Source organism: Eucyclogobius newberryi, unplaced genomic scaffold (genome assembly GCF_026437365.1).
Source record: "Eucyclogobius newberryi isolate DKJ021-1_F unplaced genomic scaffold, fEucNew1.0.hap1 SCAF_2, whole genome shotgun sequence".
Lineage (NCBI taxonomy): Eukaryota > Metazoa > Chordata > Actinopteri > Gobiiformes > Gobiidae > Eucyclogobius > Eucyclogobius newberryi.
This window is the reverse complement of record NW_027315834.1, coordinates 20,038,615-20,057,976: the sequence shown is the minus strand read 5'-3', so window position 1 is coordinate 20,057,976 and position 19,362 is coordinate 20,038,615. Positions and strand designations below refer to the sequence as shown.

Sequence of the window (19,362 nt, the reverse complement as noted above, 5' to 3'; positions counted from 1 at the left end):
ACCACACACCTTATCATTAGGCCTATTTGTTTGAGACTGACTCCACAAATGTTCATATTGATTTTATGGCTTAAAGTCTTTTTGACTGACAACAATCACGTATTGAGTGTTAAATAATGGCACCACTTTCTGAAGCAATTGTGAAAAAACAATCTTATTTTTTTATGCTGACAGAGACAACAATGTAATTCATAGATCTCTCATTTGTTTGTTTATTTTGTATATAAACAATATATGATTACAGAAATATGACATAAACCAGGCCATCCAATCTGCAATCCAGCAAATTATATCATAAAACCTTCAGCTCTGCAGGGATTCTACGATGTTGTGCTGTCACATGAACGCCAGGGTCAGAAGAAAACCTCACCTGCTTCTCACATAAAGACAAGCACAGTGACAAAATGTTTAATCTATACATTTTATTCGGTGAAACACATCCATACATTTCTTAAATCAAAATGTAACTTCCAAGCAATCCTCATCAATAAAAACAAGATTCTGCTGGTCAGTTTTCCAAATAAAAAAGCTGTATCTGTGGTCAATATATTCCAATAAGTCAAAGCAACATTATACATATTGTATATGTATTGTAGCTATTTGCAGTTTTCTGAGGCACCTTCACTTCACTGACTTTACTCTCTTCCAAATAAATGTCTAATTATATATATATATATATATATATATATATATATATATATATATATATATATATATATATATATATATATATATAATCTCACCAGTAGAGGGAGATATATATATACACATATACACAAACACGGCTCCCTCAACTGGTGACTGAGGGGCAAATGTATATTCATTTATGAAAGAAAACTAATAGTCTTTTGATTCGAGGCTTTAAATGTACAACTCTAAGTTATTTTATAGTTATAGTTACAATTTTGCCATTTTGAAAAAGAAACGAAATCCAACCGGAAACACATGCCGGTGACGTCACGATGTGAAAACAAAAACAACTTTGCTCTTGCTACATCTGCCTCGGTGATTATTTGCTGGGTCCGTCACTTTTCTTTAAAAACCGTGTTATTCTACAACGTTTCGATTTTCATGTAATTTTAAGTGTGGGCTATTCTTGTCTTTTTGTTCCGTGCTAACATGTGCTAGCTAACTCGCTCTGGCAAAGCATAATACAGTAGTATCAGTGTTGTTGTGGTTGAAGCTCAGGGATGTTTTTAACACTGTTTATCTCCTCGATTAGACCTGCGTTTACCCGGCCGTGGCTGTTATGGCGCAGCACAGAGGAGTGAACAGTCTGCAGTTCAACCAGGACCAGAGTAAGAGCATAATAGCTCTTATTAGTAGGAGGCCTAACTAGATTTGTAATGAGACCTTTTCGTATCTTATCATGTTAAGGTTGTTTCTGTTGTGCGATGGAAACTGGAGTAAGAATTTATAATGTGGAGCCCTTGATGGAGAAGGGTCATCTGGGTAAAAACATTATATTTTAACAGGCAAATGGGTCAAATACTGTAAATCAGGAAATGTGTGTTTTCAGACCATGAACAGGTGGGCAGTGTTTCCCTGTGTTCAATGCTGCATCGCTCCAACTTACTGGCGATAGTAGGAGGAGGAGTCAGTCCAAAATTCTCAGAAATATCTGGTAATATTTTCATATTGTGTTGCAACTCTGTGCATATTTTCACTTTTTTCACATCATTTTTGATGAGTGTGTTTCATTATCAAAATGTTCTGTTCTAGTTCTTATTTGGGATGATGCTAGAGAGTCACGAGATCCTAAAGGCAAGCTTGTTCTGGAGTTTACCTTCACTAAACCTGTATTAGCTGTTCGAATGAGGCACGACAAGTAAGTTGTCAATATAACACTCCTTGCCCACGTTACATCGTTTAATTTTTCATTTTCATTTTCAGGATTATTATTGTACTGAAAAACAGGATATATGTATACACATTTCCAGACAATCCAATCAAGCTTTTTGAGTTTGACACCAGAGATAACCCTAAAGGTTGAAAATATATATATATATATATATATATATATATATATATATATATATATATATATATATATATATATATATATATAAAATACACTATTCCCTAATCATTTAAAACAAGTCGTTTTACAACTTCTTTCAGGTTTGTGTGACTTGTGCCCTAGTACAGAAAAACAGCTCTTGGTTTTCCCTGGACATAAATGTGGCAGTCTCCAGTTAGTTGTACGTTTGTCATTGAAAGTATTACACACTAAAGCTGTGGTGTGAACTATACATACGTGCATATATTTTTCAGGATCTGTCCAACACAAAGCCGGGTACATCGTCTGCCCCATTCACAATAAACGCTCACCAAAGTGAGATTGCCTGTGTGGCATTAAATCAGCCGGGAAGTGTAGCTGCATCAGCGTCTCGTAAAGGAACCCTGATCCGTCTGTTTGACACAACGACAAGAGACAAACTCGTAGAGTTGCGCAGAGGAACTGACCCAGCAACTCTCTACTGGTAAACATTGTTACTGCAGGTTTTGTCGTGTTTCTCTAAGCTTTTAATGTTTTTGTTTCTGGTTGTTGTTTTCTAGCATCAACTTCAGCCACGACTCCTCATTTCTATGTGCATCAAGTGACAAAGGAACAGTGCACATCTTTGCACTTAAAGACACCAAACTGAACAGGCGTTCTGCGTAAGTTAATCACTTGCTCTGTTGCGCTGAACAGAAGAGTACTTGAGTCACAGTTGTGTGGTTCTTACAGATTAGCACGTGTTGGAAAGGTTGGCCCGGTCATTGGTCAGTATGTAGACAGTCAGTGGTCATTGGCCAGCTTTACGGTGCCAGCTGAATGTGCCTGTATTTGTGCCTTTGGGAAAAACACATCTAAGAATGTGAACTCTGTCATAGGTGAGAATAATTCTAAAAACGTAACCGGTAAACCGCTCACAAACTTAACAAGTTGTCTCATCTCCTACAGCTATTTGTGTTGACGGCACCTTCCACAAGTATGTCTTCACCCCCGACGGAAACTGTAATAGAGAAGCTTTTGATGTTTACCTGGATATATGTGATGATGATGACTTCTAAGTGTTATCAAAAAGACCCAAAGGATTGTTTTCTTTCTTTTAATGTTGTACTTTATTTACTCTTGTAACTTGTAACTGTGTTCAGTGTTCGTCATCATGTAGCTTATGTAACCATGGAAACACTTTAAAATACAAATAAAGTTAAATACGAAGTTCATCTTCAGGGGAAGTTTGAAAGTTGTCAGATTTGCTAAAGTAGCAAATTATCTACTTTGACCAGAAAATTGGAATAGTTGAAGTTAAGACTTAAAATGCTCATGTTTTGGCCTCTACAGAAATGAGGCCAGGTCTCTCTTCAGCTAATCCAGAATCCCCAACCTCCAAAAAAGCCACTGCATGAGAAATATGTAGTCAATGTTGAAGGTCCAACACATTAATATCTACACGATAACAAAATGCTCCCCTTGGGTTTGAATAATGCCAAACACAAAACAGTGTATCACATTTCGGAGGATATCCTTTACGGCTGTGAACCAATCTGTGTTTAAAGCCTTTGGGCAAATCGAACCACCTCCAACGGAGCTGCCACAATATTGTGATTGACTTGTCACAAAATCCACTGTATATATGAATATGAAGTCGCTTGCCAAATGACTGGATCAAATGTGAAGCCATCAACCCATTCATGCAGTTTATGACTTGGTTTTTAAACACAGTAATAAATAACTGAAAGTACTACTACATAAGTACGATTGCATTTAAAGCACATACATATATAATTTGTACTCAAACACATGGAAATTGTAACAAGCATTTAATGAACAGTAGAAAATTCAAGTTGACTGCGTGTCCTCTTCACTGCTATAAAATATGTCATTTTAATAATTACCATTGAACTGACAATTAATTAAGTCAAAACTACAAGAATGATGACTTGAATAATATGTAATTTAGTGCTCCAGAGACAGCCACAAGTCGTTGTGCAGCATCTCATGTCCATTCTGTCACGTATCCATGTGAACAAACAGGCCAAGTAAAGGAATAATATTCATTATGAAACTGGCAGACTAAACATCTCCATAGTCTCTAGTACGAGTGATAGATGATCCATAAATGAATTCACAGAAACACGGAGAATACGGGCTTCATCTGCACTCCACCTCCTGAAACAGAAGAAACATACAACATATAACTACAATTTGATGTAATGATTTCAGACTGTGTAAAATCTATGGGAATTCAATGTTTTCAAATAATTATTGAAACAGAAAATACATTTGTCATATTCATCTGTCAACAATCACATTTTTGAGGTTGAATAATGGCACCACTTTCTGAAGCTAAAACGTAATTTCACTTTTGTGTTTTTACACTGTGGATAGGCCCAGAACCATAAAGCATTTCAATAAATCATAGTCATATGTAGGTTCTATAGTTGCATGTTGAAGCTCTTACACAGACAGTGTGTGGCCTTGGACAGTGAGGTCTTTGGTGATGCCTCCTTTGCGGGGCTCTTTGTCTGGAGACAGAGACCGCAGAGCCACCACAGCTTCACGATTAGACGGGAAAGGCACATCCAGACAACTGCGTGCCAGTCAAGGAAATCTACCAGCATATATTTATATATATATATTTATATTTGTATATGTAGATATACAGGCCTAAGTCATAAGCACACGTTATCCCTGTACAAGTTCCACGCGTGTCCAACAGCGCGTGGGGGACAATCTTTGAAGGATACAACTCTAGTTTCCCTGTGTCCGGATCGAGCCGCGGCTCGTGTTGCTTTGTCGTCGCCATTTGAGTTCACACAAGTCAATAAACGTAACCGGATGTAGTTTTCCTGTATTTGACTGAACTGGTCTAATGTCGCCCTCATGCGGCGGTTTGCCGCTATTCCATTGTGTAATAGAATTGTTCAATATAAGATGAAAATAACTGTTGAGTGTATCTGAAGCCTGACCATGTCTAAAGCACATATGTTCTATTGGACATACAGCTACAGAACATCTCGTGCATGTGCCTGATCCAGGGCCACGTGACTTCTGTGTTTGAAGTGTTGGGTTCTTTTGCTGAAGTGAGAAAAGCCAATAGTCAGACTGTCAGGGTCAGCTGTGCGCGCCCACTTTGTGCTGCCGCTTCATTTCTCACAAGTGCATTTCTGCTTCAGCCTCACGGATCCTCTTCTCGCTCCTTGTGTCAATTTGCCATTTGGGGAACGGATTTATATAAGCAACAAATCGCGATGACTTTTGGTCCACTCTTTAAACGCTTGTTTGCGAGAGTCATCGGTCTGGACCTATCGTGTCTGTGACAACTCCTCCTAAAATATTTATTGGTCCGTTATTCTTGTGACTCTACTTGGAAGGCAAACTTTAGGGTCCGTCCATGGCCGGGTCCAAGTGCACCGGGACACTGAGGGACCTCCAGCTCGCTCTGCAGCTGAAGATCGAGGAGCTGCGGCAGCGAGATGCGCTTATTGATGAGCTGGAGCTGGAGTTGGACACGAAGGACGATCTGATCCGACAGCTGCAGAAAGAGCTGGACAGACACCGCAAACTGTCCCCGACAACGCACACTACTAACTCTGGTGGTGAGACAGCTAACACCCTCTGATTCTAGCCATGTTCCAGGGAACACAAAAGGCACTTTAAGTCGAATAGACTATCCAGAAATATCCGTTTCACTCAGAAGTTAGGGAAAGTGCGCTGCCTTTTAATACTCATCAGAGCAGAAGAGATTGAGTTCACCCCAGTGTTGCTTTTTACCTTGTATCATGTAAAATGTTTTGGTAATATGAGCCAGAGACTGAATGATGCTAAACAACTAAAAGTGTCCTGATTTAGCCTAACTCAATTCCACTTGATTTAATGTGAGTGGCATGTCTAAAGCCAACACTGCAAATCCACTGTGCACACGTCCAGAGGAACCTGTCTGCAACTAAACAGATGCAGGATTCAGCACTGAACTTTACTGCAGGGAAGTGTCTGTTATCTGGTTGACAAGAAATGTGCTTTTAGTGTATGTTTTCCTGTGGAGGTCGTGTGCTCATCAGGTAAATGCTATTGAATGAGAATAAAATGAAAATTCTCTTAAAATATGTTTAAAATTAAGTGTTTTCTCCTAGCTATGTTTCTACTCTGCCTAATTAGATTTATTTTACCTTTATTTGACCTCTTTTCCAATGGAACCCTGGCCAAGAGGCAACAGTTACAACAAACAACATATCTTTACAATAACACATATTTATAGCGCATATTTTATGCTGTCTACAATGATTTCAACTTTTTAAATAGTATTTACGGAGAGGAAAACTATTTCCAGTCTTTCTGCAACATGTTCCACGCAAACAGAGCTGAACAAAAGCTTTCTTCTCCAGCTCTGTGCGAGCGAAAGGAACAGAGGGCAACAGTGGATCGTTTGATGTAAGGAATAGAGGTCAACACTTCTCTGTGTGATCAAAGTACAAATGTGCGGAGGCTGTAATCCAAGCATTGCCTTAATGTTTCCTTGCTTCCTACCACCTAGTGGCTAATGAATATGCCCTGTTATCATCACCAGACAAATCAAAACAGCTGAAAAGGATCATGTGGTGTTTGAATAAGTTTACAGTGTATATTTTATTGATGAAAAGTGCTCCTCCAATCATGGGTGGTCCCTTTTACCTGACTTCACCCTCGCTGTTTATTGTGTTTTCAGGGACTCCACTGCCATCCCCTGTGATGCCAGATGAGCCTCAGCGCACAAAAAGACAGGCTATATCAGCAGAGCCCACTGCTCTGGACCCCTCCCAACTGTCAGATGTAACTCTGACCAGTTACTGTAAGACACAGGAGTAAGTATGAAAACACACACTTTAGCATACGCTAAATGTGAGTCCTGAGTTTGTACTTGTGCAGGTCCAGGGAGCTGATCCAAAGTGCTCTGATGGACAACGACTTTATGAAACATCTGGAGCATGGACAAGTAGACACCTGCATGCAAACTATAAGATCAATCCTATTTGTTATCAGTTACATTGATCCAAACCAATGCTTTTTGAATACAGATCGTTACAATCATGGACTGTATGTATCCCACAACTGTTGCCAATGGCTGCTGCGTTATCCAGGAGGGCGATGATGGCTCCACTGTGTATGTTTTAGAAGGTAGGCCTCATTTTCTAAAAGAAATGTATTTTTCTTCAAAATATTAAATTCTTGTTTAATAATATTCTACAAATCAATTATAGCTGTAAATATGAGAGAAGGAGTTAAAGTTAATACTCTTTTCTGTGAATGTTTTGACAGTAAAAAGTAAATTACATGTTGTTTCCCATATTAGACAAATCCCCCTTATTATTATTATTATTATTATTTATTTAATATATAATAATCATTCTGCCAGAAACTGATTTAATTTTTGAGCCAGCATGATAATCTATAGTATCAGAAATATTTTCTTTTCAAATAGCATCAAACATGTAATTATTTTACAATTAATTAATCTCTTTAAATCTGTGTTTATAGAACAGGGATAACTCATATGCCAGCCCTACATCTTACCAACACTTACTCATTAAAACAACAACATGCATTTATAAATCAAACTCTCAATCTCTCATTTACAAGTCAGACCTGTTTAATAGTTAGCAACAAAATGCCCTAAAACAGAACGCAAAGAAAGTAGCAGCAGGGTCTGGAGTAGCTCTGAGCGAATTGTTATGTAACACCAAGTGAAGTTGATATTATTGTAAGTGCAATACTTGATCTATATTAACACTGCATTGTGTGTGTTTTCAGAGGGGACGGTTGAGGTGACAAAAGAAGGGAAGAAACTGTGCAGGATTGGCCCAGAAAAGGTGTTTGGTGAACTGGCAATTCTGTACAACTGCACCCGAACGGCCACTGTCACAGGTACTTCATGTGCAGTAAACATTAGTGCCATCTGCATTTGTTTATTCTGACATGAAAACCGCCGAAGATAAATTACTACTGGCTAAATATGTTCTGTTAGAGTTTACATTCTTAGTTTATATTTTGTATATGAACGTTTTATAGATTTTAAATGTAAATAATGCCATTATTGATGTATTTTAGCATTGTGTATCATTTACATGCATGGTTTGCATGATTGTGCTTATTGCACATCTCACAATAGAATTGTAGATGGGTTAGTAGTGTAGATACAATTCCATTGGCTTTAAAATATCTATTGTTATTTTTTAGTTTCTGAAAAATAAACCAAACGCAGCTCAAATGATAGATGGAAGATGTAATAAGTAACTGCACAGAGGATTTTGTGGTATGGTGCAAGTAAAGGCCATAAGAGAAGGTGGTGCTCAGTTGTCTGGGGAATATTTGTGTAAATGCAAACCATTAGGGAATATAAAAGCTCGATGTCAATATAGACAGGCATCAGGAGGTTTCAGAGCTGCTCCTTTGAAGCTGCGCTGTGAGCTGTTTCACACATACACTGTGATGGCAATGATAAACCACCTTTGAAATAACATTTTTACAAAGTGAGATATGAGTCAGTTTCATCTGTGTGCAGGTGGCTGAGTAAATGGTTATTCATGGAACTATTTCCCTAAAGTCAACCCACCTAAAGCAGAGTGGATTGATTACCTTCTTTTTGAAAAATATTATCTTTTTGAGTGATTTTGTTTTGTCACTCATCCATGTAGCTTCTTCACTCCTGACAGGGCTCTGGTAAGGAACTTTCTACAAGTACGCCAAAGACCTAAACATGTTCTTGCCAGAGCCATGAGAAGCGTTTTAGAAATGAAGACAAATTATTTTAGGGCTGATTTACAACAACGGACCTAGGACTGATCCCTGGGGGACACTATACAACAATAGAGTACCGTCTCTTATTTATGCCCGGATTGGAGAAAAAACACTTCAGGACAGTTTCAGAAAGGCCAAACTCATTATTTAATCTGCGTTTCAATAATTCATCATCTCTTTTTCAGCTCTGACTGATATCAAACTTTGGGCAATAGACCGGCAGATTTTTCAGACAATCATGATGCGGACCGGTCTCATCAAACACTCTCAGTACACTGACTTCCTGCGCAGGTATGACCTTGTCTAAACTTAGCGTATTTCCATATTTTTTTCAACTTTACTTTTGTTTTTAGCGTCCCCTCCTTTCAGACCTTACCTGAAGATGTACTCAGTAAACTTGCTGATGTCTTGGAGGAGGTGCTCTAAAGTTTTAACCACATATGTATTTTTTTTCTGAACAGTTAAAGGCTTTTTACTTGGTATTGACATACATATTTGTTCTCTAACAGACTCATTACAATGACAGTGATTACCTGATCCGCCAGGGAGCCACTGGAGACACATTCTTCATCATCAGTGAAGGACAGGTAGGCAAAATATGAGTAAACAGAAGGATAATGAACCAAGAAGAAGAGATAACCCATGGGAAAACTGAACTACCATCATTTCTGCTTTGCACAGGTAAAAGTGTCCCAGCTGAACTCGAATGAAGAGCAGGTGATGGAGAAGATTATGTCCAAAGGAGAATGGTTTGGAGAGCAGGCTCTGAAAGGGTGAATTATCTGGCATATAAATAATCATAAATATAATTCATAATTAATTTCCAACACTAATCAAGAGTTGCTCTCTCATTACATCTCGTCAATCTTCCATCTGGTCCATCTCTAGTATATTTCATCTCACCACCTCTAACAAAAACATTCACTGTGTCACACATTTCCACTAAAACCATGTCTAGTGTTTAAACTTGCTGTATATGTAACAAATGGCCACAGCATCGTTTATTCATCGTATTGTATGTCAATTGAAAACTGTATATCAATTCTACACAAGGCTACTTAATTTTCCCCTTATTTTGGTGATTTTTGCAGTGAGGATGTGCGCACAGCCAGTGTTACAGCTTTGGGGGATGTCACGTGTCTCGTCATTGACCGAGAGTGAGCCAGATTGGTTATAACTGTGATACACTGGTTCTTTCATCATTTCTGTATTTGGTGCTAATGCTGTGGTTGTGTCCCAGGTCTTTCAAGCAGCTCATTGGAGGACTGGATAGTGTTAACAATAAACAGTACGAGACTGTTGAGCTCAAGGCCAAGTGAGTCACCATAAATCGATGTTGTTAACACAGTCGTTTGAAGGCATTTTGTGTTACAACTATTCGTTTTTATTGATTGATTTCCATAGATTACAGGCAGAGGCAGATTTCTTCTCCAGTGTGACTCTCAATGATTTTAACATCATTTGTACTCTGGGGATGGGAGGATTCAGTCGTGTGGAGCTGGTGTGTAAGATGATAAAATGGTACCAGTATTTGATGTGTAATCACCCATGTAATACCAGATATTTTGTGTCCAGGTGCAGCTAAAGAGTGACCCAAATCGATCATTTGCCCTGAAGGTGTTGAAGAAGAGACACATCCTGGACACGAGCCAGCAGGGCCACATCCTGTCAGAGCGGCGCATTATGATTGAGGCTCATAGTCCATTCCATATTAGGTCAGACATTTGCAGGGCTCAAAGCGTCTTTATTTATGTAGCAAGATTAAATTGTTACAGCACAATTGTGTGTGTTTATTTAAAGGTGCACTATGTAACTTTTCTGGTAAGGTCTGCCTTACCTGGGATCTAGAATACACACTTTTTCATCTATTACGAGTGAGTCTGGTCACTCGCTCCGTCAAGCCTTGTGTCAAACACAGACGTAGCGGATTTGTTTTAAAATTTAGTGATTAGCTCATTGACTACAATGTTGAGTCAGGTGGTGTACCCTCCACCAGAAAAGGTACATAGTGCACCTTTAACCTTCACACTTAAAAACCTAAAGGTACTGACTTAAATCCATACTTTAAATGCATTCATTCCTCTTTACCATAAAGAGCATATTGCACAGGGAAAACATGAGCAATTACTACTCATCTCTTTAACTGACGCAACACATTACGCAGTCACTATTAGTTTGTGAAGATATTTATTATTATAGAGACATATTATAGAGTTTTTTGGACCATTTCCCGGGTTGCAGTTCTTGTTTGATTTTCGTCATTCAAGGTTCTTTTTGTAGATATTTTTCGTGTGATTCTTGCTGTTAAGATAAGATAAGATAATCCTTTATTGTCCACACATGGGGAAATTTTGTTGTTACAACGCAATAGATACAGGGGGAAAGGACAGATTATAGGAAGTTTCAAATTATAGAAAGTTTCAAAAAAACACTCTTAATAGAAGAACTCTTATGAACAAAACAAAAAACTCTTATTAACAAAACTCCTCTCATATCTTAATAGGGAATGGAGGGGGAAAAATAAAATAGATAAATAAAATAAAAAGATAAAGATAAAAATAAGATAATAATAAAATAATAATAATAAAATAAAATAAAGTAAAGTAAAAAATAGCTAGCATAAGACTAAATAATACTAATAGTAAGTAAGCTGCTTTTGGTTTTCCTCTGGATTTGTCAAATTTGCAATATTTCTTATCTTTTAGAGTGGCGGAATTTCAGTTATTCTTCCAGAGGTTGGACTTTGTAGTTCTATAACTTCTAGCATTTGCAGCGTATGCATGTGTTTTCGTCATTCAAATACCATGGCAACTATACAGAATTTGGCCATATATTACGTAGTCACTTGCAATGGCTTCTTGCCATTGCACAGCTTCTAGTTGTATTTTAATGTCTCTCTTTTACTTACAATAAGTGTCTCACTCCTAATTCACCTTATTCTTCCTCTAGGTTGTATCGAACATTTAGGGACTCCAAGTATCTATACATGCTGCTGGAGGTGTGCCTTGGGGGAGAGCTCTGGACTCTACTGAGAAACAGGCCAGTTCCCTCACTGTGACTTTTGTCAGTGACAGTGACTGCACAGAGTCATTAAGTCTGGTATTTACCTTCATCACAGGGGTTCATTTGATGACGGCACCACTCGCTTCTACACAGGCTGCGTTATTGAGGCGCTGGCCTTTCTGCACTCCAGAGGCATCATCTACAGAGACCTGAAGCCAGAGAACATCATCTTGGACCACAGGGGATATGCCAAACTAGTGAGAACAGCTTGTCTATCATGCAGAGCATATGTGCATTTGTCTGTTGCTAATTGAACCTTCGTTCCCTTAGGTAGACTTTGGTTTTGCAAAGAAAGTGGGCTTAGGTAAAAAAACATGGACATTCTGTGGAACCCCAGAGTATGTTGCACCTGAGATCATATTGAACAAAGGGCATGACAGTTCGGCCGACTGCTGGTCTTTAGGGATACTCATCTTCGAACTCCTGAGTGGAAGGTATACACACATTTCATTTCTGTAGGTAGGTTATTTGATGATAGCTCTTTTTATTACCACATAAATGTCAACACACAATATAACAGCTTCTAGTTTCTGAAACAACCATGTGGAAAGACAAATTCCGTGGCCATGGAAACAATGTCAGTTTGCTTGAGAAGGGTCAAATCATTGGCATCAAGCAGAAAAAACATCTAAGAAACTAATCTACCACAGATCTGAACCTCAGTGAGTGTGTTTGGGACGAGCTGGAGAAGGCTTTGTGCAGTGGTCACTCTCTCACATCATCAATACAAGATCAACTGGTGAAAAATAATGCAACACTGAATGAAAGTATTTATTTTTAATGTCGCAGAAGCTTATTGAAATTATGCCACAGGGAATGTGTGCTGTCATCAGAGCTAGAGACGGTCCTACGAGCGTGTGCGTGTATATTACATAGAACTGTTAGTATGGATTATTTTGGTTGATAGGTTCTTGTTTACAATATTTTGATCATCTGTTTGTTTTACCAGTCCTCCATTTTCAGGCTCTGACCCAATGAAGACTTATAACATCATCCTCAGAGGAATTGACATGATTGAATTCCCCAAAAAAATCACCAAGAGTGCAGCCAACCTCATCAAACGATTATGCAGGTGAGACTTACTCTAGGACTATAGAAGTGTTCATTGAATGATTGCTAATCCCTTTCATAAAACACAAACATGGATCTATCACAACTGTATTTTCTGACTGCTGAAATTTTACAGATGCGACATGAACATGAACATACAATGTAAATATGCCAGAAGCTCATTGGAAGCTCATACTATCCCTGTGTAGTCCCTGACAGGTCAGGACAGGAAACAACATAAAACACATGCACAGCACACATGACAATTTAGAATCAAACAACACGTCAGGATCAATGATAACAGACCTGGTTCCTCTTGAGCCAATGTTTGAGGTTTGTCTTAAATGAGTTTAATGTCAGACTGTCTCTGCGAGCAGCTGGGATGCTGTTCCAAATCCCTGTGCCTTTGACTGACAGCACTTGTTAACTGAAAGCTGTGCATCTCAAATTAACTGCACAGTCGCCTCGCTAGAAGCAATGGAGTAATAAACTCGCTCAGGGGTGGCACAAAAAGACCATGTAAACTGAACAAGAAAATCAAACAGGCAATACTTTTATCTCTTCATTCTGAAAAGATTCTGAAAAGGCCAAATTGTCATTGTACAAGTGACAATGGTATTTTAATAGTTCGATATCATTACATTATGTCATTTGAATTGAATTGATATTGTAGAGGAAGATAATACAAACTGATCTGAATGTGTGTTTTCATAGAGACAACCCATCGGAAAGATTGGGCAATCAGAAAAACGGCATAAAAGACATTCAGAAACACAAGTGAGGTTTTCAATCGAAGTGTTCTTCCTTTGCTCAAACTGCAGTCATGGAAACAGTGTGTTCTGTCCTTCAGGTGGTTTGAAGGCTTCAACTGGGAAGGCCTTCGTCAGGGAACAATAGACTCTCCATTTACACCACCAGTATGTATCCTCGTGTCCTGGTGGTACCCTATGCCGAGGGCAGCTGTAATTCTGTCTTTTTTCACGTAGTTGGACGGGCCGCTAGATAACAGAAACTTTGACTATTTCCCAGAAGACACCGAAGAGCCTCCTCCCGATGAGGAGTCGGGCTGGGATATTGAGTTTTAACTAAGAGTGGAAACAATAAAGTGACTTAAAAAGATTTGTTTACCTTCACAACCACACAACATTCCCGTCAGAACCCCCGAATTTATACCAGAAGCCTGTCTGTGAACAGCTCTCTTGTATTGGAATAACACTAAAATGTCAACTTCAGCAGAACTGAGCAAAATTGTCCAGTTCATTTAGTGATTTTGGATGTAAACATTGCATTTTTAAGATATGATCAATGAAATATGTTGTTGTTTTGTTGTTGTTTTTTCTTCAATAAATAAATACGTACAATACTAACCACAATTCTGTACAGTCCTTTGTCACTTTGCTCACTTCTTAAACACAGACACAAACAAGAACATCTGACCTCAAAAAGCCCAAAGTGAGAAGGATATGATGTGAAAAATATTAAACTTTGCCCATGTTTTTGTACTTTTCCTGGTGTCGGTTTATGCTCCCTCTTTCCTGATCCTTAGTTTTAAAGATGTGCTTTTGATTCAATTTCCTCTGAAACCACTTCCGATTTATTACAAATTAAAGTCTACCAAGGTTTCACTCGCTTTGGCTTTAGGCGAGGACATAACAACAACTTAAACCTTTCCGTTTCTTTCCTTGGCTTACCGTTTTTTTAATATGTCGGATTGCAGTGGAAGTACTTTGCAGTAACATGTGCTTAGTGATTGCAGAATATTGCTTGTTTGAGTGACTGATGTTGACAAGCTAATTATCAGGGCGTTTTTTGTTTAGTTTTCTTAATCTTGTTTCTGGTGTTTGTTCAGGGTGTAAGGGAGAATTGTAAAAGTGAAACATGAACGGTGCAAGATGGTTATTACTGTCTATTTGACCTGTGCTACTGAAGTAACCTGACATCTCTATGGGTCACTGGGTTGCTGTAGTAAACAATGCCAAGATGGAAACAGCCACCTACGCTAATGACTCTCTCACAATTTACGGACACCCGACAGAGATAAGACACACTGAATTTTCCATGTCTCAGTAAGTTGCATTTATCCATTGACAATTTCATTTATAACATGTCATTATACTGTATAAATATGTAGATTTGGTTTTCAACGTGCAAATTTCCGGGGGAGGTTTACTTATTATTAGTGTGTAAGGAAAAATAGTGAAATAGAATTGACCATTGTAAAGAAATATATATATATAGATAAGCTGAAAGAAAAACACTTACTATGGATATTACATGTAAAGGAATAATGAATCAACAGAATAACAAAAATAAAACATAATACAAGTCATAAGTTGCTTTACTGTGATCAGTCAAAGTGATCAGATTGTTCTACTCCACTGATCCACCACAGGAAAAACTTAAACGTGACTGGAATGGTAAACACATCCGTTTCCCACGGGGTCTGCTATTTTAAGACAGTAAGTTAGTTCTGCAGACTAATTAGTATTAGTAGACTTATTCGTTATTTGTCCTGCTTTGATAGCCGGTCCTTCACTTCTAACTTTTACAGCAACTATTCTATAATAAACCTGTGCGTTTATGCCTCATTGGAAATTCCAGGGTGTCTGGTATGTGGACATGTTCAATTAGTTGTGTGGGTTAATTACTGCATGAATAAACCATTAACTCGGAGCGGAAACGACGCGCTCTGATTGGACAGTGCTGAGGAGGCTTCATATAAATACAAGCAAAGCAGAGACGGGACATGCGAGGATCACAGAAAGACTGCACACGTGAAGCACCGCGCGGAGCCTATTTTGACTGACAACATGCACACCAGCTCGGCTTTCATCCTTCTCTGCGCCCTGGGCCTCGCCACTTGCTTCGAGTTGCAGCCGGAGGCAGCCGCCCCGCGCCGGGCTCGCTTTTCCGCCAACAGCCCGAGTGAGTGCTCCACTTTCCACTAACTCTGCAGTTTGGCGTTATTATCTGAGCCTTTTCAGGTCATTTGTGAAGGTTAAACGTGTAGAATGACGTAGAAACAATGCCTGGAGTAGGGTTTTTAAATAAGACCACCGGTAGACTATTTGGGACATAAAACTACTGCAATGGAGACAATAGACTGATCATTTTGTAATGAACATTTGGCAGCAGGGAAAAGGCTATCGCAAATAAATGAATTACACAGAATGAACACACTGTCAACAATGGACATTTGTTAAAGCAATAATGATAACATAAAATGGACTAGGCATAAATCATTGGTGTAAGTGAGACATATATGGCAATCGATACATACAAGACCTTAGAGAATATTTAACCACTCTTTTGTCTTGTACTTTTTCCTAATTTTTGTAGGTTTCTTCCTTTTTATATTAGTAAGAAGGGCCATTTAGTTTAAAAATAGATAAATGGCACTGTGTTTAATGTGGACTATGTCAACTTATATTGTTCAAATCCAATTAAGCTTGGTCATTACCGATAATTGAAATCTCCAGTTCATCTCATATTTCTCTTTTTCCGCCTGTGTTTCAGATGATGTGGCCAGATGCTTGAATGGTGCTGTGGCCGTTGGGTGTGGATTCTTCTCCTGTCTTGAAAACTCTACCTGTGACACTGACGGCATGCATGAAATATGTGAGCTGTTCCTCCACACGGCAGCCACCTTTAACACAGAGGTCAGAGTGGAATTCAGTCCATGTAACTTTCACTTACTGCTGATGTGTCTGACCAGTGTCATGTACTGTACCACAGGGTAAAACCTTTGTGAAGAAAAGCCTGCACTGCATCACCCAAGCAATCAATGCTAAAGTATTCCAGACCATTCGCCGCTGCAACATCTTCCAGAGAATGATTGCAGAGGTATGTGTAAATATATATACAACATTTTGTTTTTTGGAGCTGTTTCACATCTGACTTGTTATAATAGGTGCAAGAAGAATGTTACACCAGTCTGGACATTTGTACAGTGGCCCGTACAAACCCTGATGCTTTTGGAGAGGTGGTACAGGTGCCGGCTCACTTCCCAAACAGGTAAGGGACAATGTCATAAAATGCGCGACAGACATAATTTTAGTATTCCAGGATTTGGTATATTATATTCCTTAATGATTTGTTGCTTAAAAAGTAGTTTCAGCTATTTCCATATAGAACAGCAGATGGCAGTAACACATAAAAGGAAAATTAGATCAAATATTTTTCAGGAAGTGGCAAAGGAAAGAAAGATAATGCACCGTATAAGTGGGCCCAGTCCAAATCTGATTCAAATCAAATTTTATTGTCATTATTATTATTAGCAATAATATGACAAAATTATTAATGTGCTCAACTGCTGTGTCAATACCTTGTTTACCTTTATACAGGTACTACAGCACTCTGCTGCAGACTCTCCAGGCCTGTGATGAGCAGACTGTGGACATAGTGAGAGCTGGACTCTTGTCCCGCTTAGGTCCGGACATGGAAACTTTCCTGCAGCTGGTGCAGAATAAACCCTGTTCCACTGGCTCTGACCCTGCTACCTACAACAACCCGTCCAGCTGGAGGAACATGCCTGTGTTCAACATCCAGCCGGGCTTCAGAGGCAGAGACCCCACTCACCTGTTCGCCAGAAAGAGGTCTCTGGACGACAGCGATGCTCAGGCTCCAGAACAGAACTAAAATCAGACCATATTTACACAATTGTTAACATTTAACATTCATCACACAGATATGCTTTTGTTAGGTCTTGTTTCCCACTATGTTGTATTTACAAATTCTAGCCTATTTTTATGCAAACACTGAATTAATCAAAGGAAGGTTGTATTTGTGTTGTATTTAGTTTAAAATCCATTTTTTTCTATTACGAGTTTTAATTTGACCAACAAAATACTATAAGCTAGTAGTGTTAAAAAGACTCTGATTGTCTCTGATTGTCTCTGATATTTTTGTTTTATTTATAGGGCTGTGACAATGAGGGCATTTGCCCAATTTGTGTGTTTTATCTGGAGAAAATGTTTCTTTTGATGAAGATGCTGCCATGCTGGTCATGGAGCTCTTTCATTACGCAAACATATTGATGTCAGATTGTGTTTTGAGAACAAGTTACAACTATGCAAGTAACATGAGTGAAGTGATTTAACCACAAAAAGGCCTTGAATTGTTTAAAAATGAGATTAAAGTTAAAGTTGTTCAAATGCAGATGGGTATAATTCAGTCGTCTTTTATTTGCTTTAGTAGATTGACAGCCAGTAGTTAAATGTGTAGGTAAAATCTGTTGGTAATAAAAAGAAGGTCTCCATCGATGCTTTAATACATTTATTGCTCATAGTACTTGTCAAAGGCAGCGTGCTGGTGGTGAGAGACAGACCGGACCTCTCTGTATCACCTTGCCATCTGTCCACCAAGATAATGACTGACCCATAATGGCTCCTCACCTCCCGTGCTATGGGCCATTAACTCTCATTGAGCTGAGTGAGAAAGAAACGCATTTTCCCCACTCCCCACGCAGGCCAGGTAACCGAGGTGTCAAAGGGACCAGCAGTGTTGACATTTCCAGGAATTACATAAACAACATGGTATTTACCCAAATAGTTTGAATTATGTGCAAACATTGCAGCAAATGCTGAAGTTCTTTTAGTGCCTGCTTTCACCATTCAAAATAGATTTGTAGATTCTTACTTAGGAAGCAAGAATGAGAATTGAGAGAAATAGTGCTTGCCAGAGGCGGTTCTCAAGATTCCATGATTCAATTTAGTTTTGGGTTTGTAACACAATACACTGCACACAAGGTATGCATTGGAAATGTTGCCCAGAGGGTAAAGACAGACATGATCGAGAATGTAGCTTCCTGTCATTTGTAACACAGCATTTTGTTTCTGTTATCTCTGTGGGAAGAAATGCATGTTGCAGCAATGAGCATAAAGAGTCTTAAGGCTGCGATTTACAACCGTCTAGCACCATGATCGATGATACAAAGATGCTGGCCAAGTTTTCTTTCCGCTATAGTATATAGTAGCATTGTCCTGCACGTAACGCACATGTGGGAAATAGGTTTTCTTTCTGAATGAGCAGTTAATACAGACTTGGAATAGAACACAAATTGTGTTAAAAAAAATGTTTAGAAAATTAATAAAACATTAAACTATAAGCATTTTGACCAGACTTGCAGCATTCATCGATCAAGTAAGTGCAAAGTTGCTAAGTTGCTGCTATTAAAACAATATATACACATATAAAAGTATAATTTAACTGATATGTTCTAAACAGACTGAGGCTGCTAAAAAAAACTAAAAAAACATTCAAGTAAAAAAAAAGTTGCTACATTTTTACATTCATATTCAGATACATTTTGATGTGTACTTCAATATAATTTCCCCAATTTTTCCATAACTGGTGGACTATTTCATACATTACAAAAACATAATTTACAACATATACAATGACATTTTTGTGAAGTATATACAGTGAGCGATTTACAGAACAAGTTCAAAGGTCGTTGGTGGTTGAAATCAGTTTTTAAGCTCTTA

The 19,362-nt window shown here is 38.5% G+C and overlaps 4 protein-coding genes across 4 annotated transcripts; 3 read left to right on the top strand and 1 right to left on the bottom strand.

The window, feature by feature from the left end:
* The first annotated feature begins 1,002 nt into the window (after window positions 1–1,002).
* Window positions 1,003–3,072, top strand: wdr45 (WD repeat domain 45). Its single transcript, XM_072454188.1, has 11 exons — window positions 1,003–1,020; window positions 1,223–1,298; window positions 1,378–1,452; window positions 1,520–1,624; window positions 1,723–1,828; window positions 1,894–1,988; window positions 2,122–2,201; window positions 2,275–2,483; window positions 2,560–2,661; window positions 2,732–2,877; window positions 2,948–3,072. Exons 2-11 carry the CDS (start codon window positions 1,250–1,252, stop codon window positions 3,055–3,057), a joined length of 1,077 nt encoding a protein of 358 aa, XP_072310289.1. The 5' UTR covers window positions 1,003–1,020; window positions 1,223–1,249; the 3' UTR covers window positions 3,058–3,072.
* Window positions 3,073–3,818: 746 nt separating this feature from the next.
* Window positions 3,819–4,825, bottom strand: LOC140367638 (L antigen family member 3-like). The gene is made up of 3 exons (XM_072454189.1): window positions 4,738–4,825; window positions 4,452–4,580; window positions 3,819–4,159 (listed from the first exon to the last, which is right to left on the bottom strand). The coding sequence occupies exons 1-3, from the start codon at window positions 4,794–4,796 to the stop codon at window positions 4,048–4,050; spliced, it is 300 nt and encodes a 99-aa protein (XP_072310290.1). The 5' UTR covers window positions 4,797–4,825; the 3' UTR covers window positions 3,819–4,047.
* A 444-nt stretch (window positions 4,826–5,269) lies between these two features.
* On the top strand, window positions 5,270–13,990 carry LOC140367866 (cGMP-dependent protein kinase 1-like). The gene is made up of 20 exons (XM_072454605.1): window positions 5,270–5,589; window positions 6,696–6,831; window positions 6,896–6,962; window positions 7,045–7,144; window positions 7,778–7,891; window positions 8,950–9,055; window positions 9,118–9,181; window positions 9,274–9,351; window positions 9,446–9,537; window positions 9,856–9,921; window positions 10,005–10,079; window positions 10,169–10,265; window positions 10,340–10,479; window positions 11,714–11,803; window positions 11,883–12,024; window positions 12,098–12,261; window positions 12,777–12,899; window positions 13,592–13,654; window positions 13,728–13,794; window positions 13,864–13,990. The coding sequence occupies exons 1-20, from the start codon at window positions 5,385–5,387 to the stop codon at window positions 13,960–13,962; spliced, it is 2,088 nt and encodes a 695-aa protein (XP_072310706.1). The 5' UTR covers window positions 5,270–5,384; the 3' UTR covers window positions 13,963–13,990.
* Window positions 13,991–15,621: 1,631 nt separating this feature from the next.
* Window positions 15,622–17,995, top strand: stc1l (stanniocalcin 1, like). The gene is made up of 5 exons (XM_072454186.1): window positions 15,622–15,802; window positions 16,394–16,536; window positions 16,613–16,720; window positions 16,788–16,891; window positions 17,221–17,995. Exons 1-5 carry the CDS (start codon window positions 15,688–15,690, stop codon window positions 17,513–17,515), a joined length of 765 nt encoding a protein of 254 aa, XP_072310287.1. The 5' UTR covers window positions 15,622–15,687; the 3' UTR covers window positions 17,516–17,995.
* The last annotated feature ends 1,367 nt before the right edge of the window (window positions 17,996–19,362 follow it).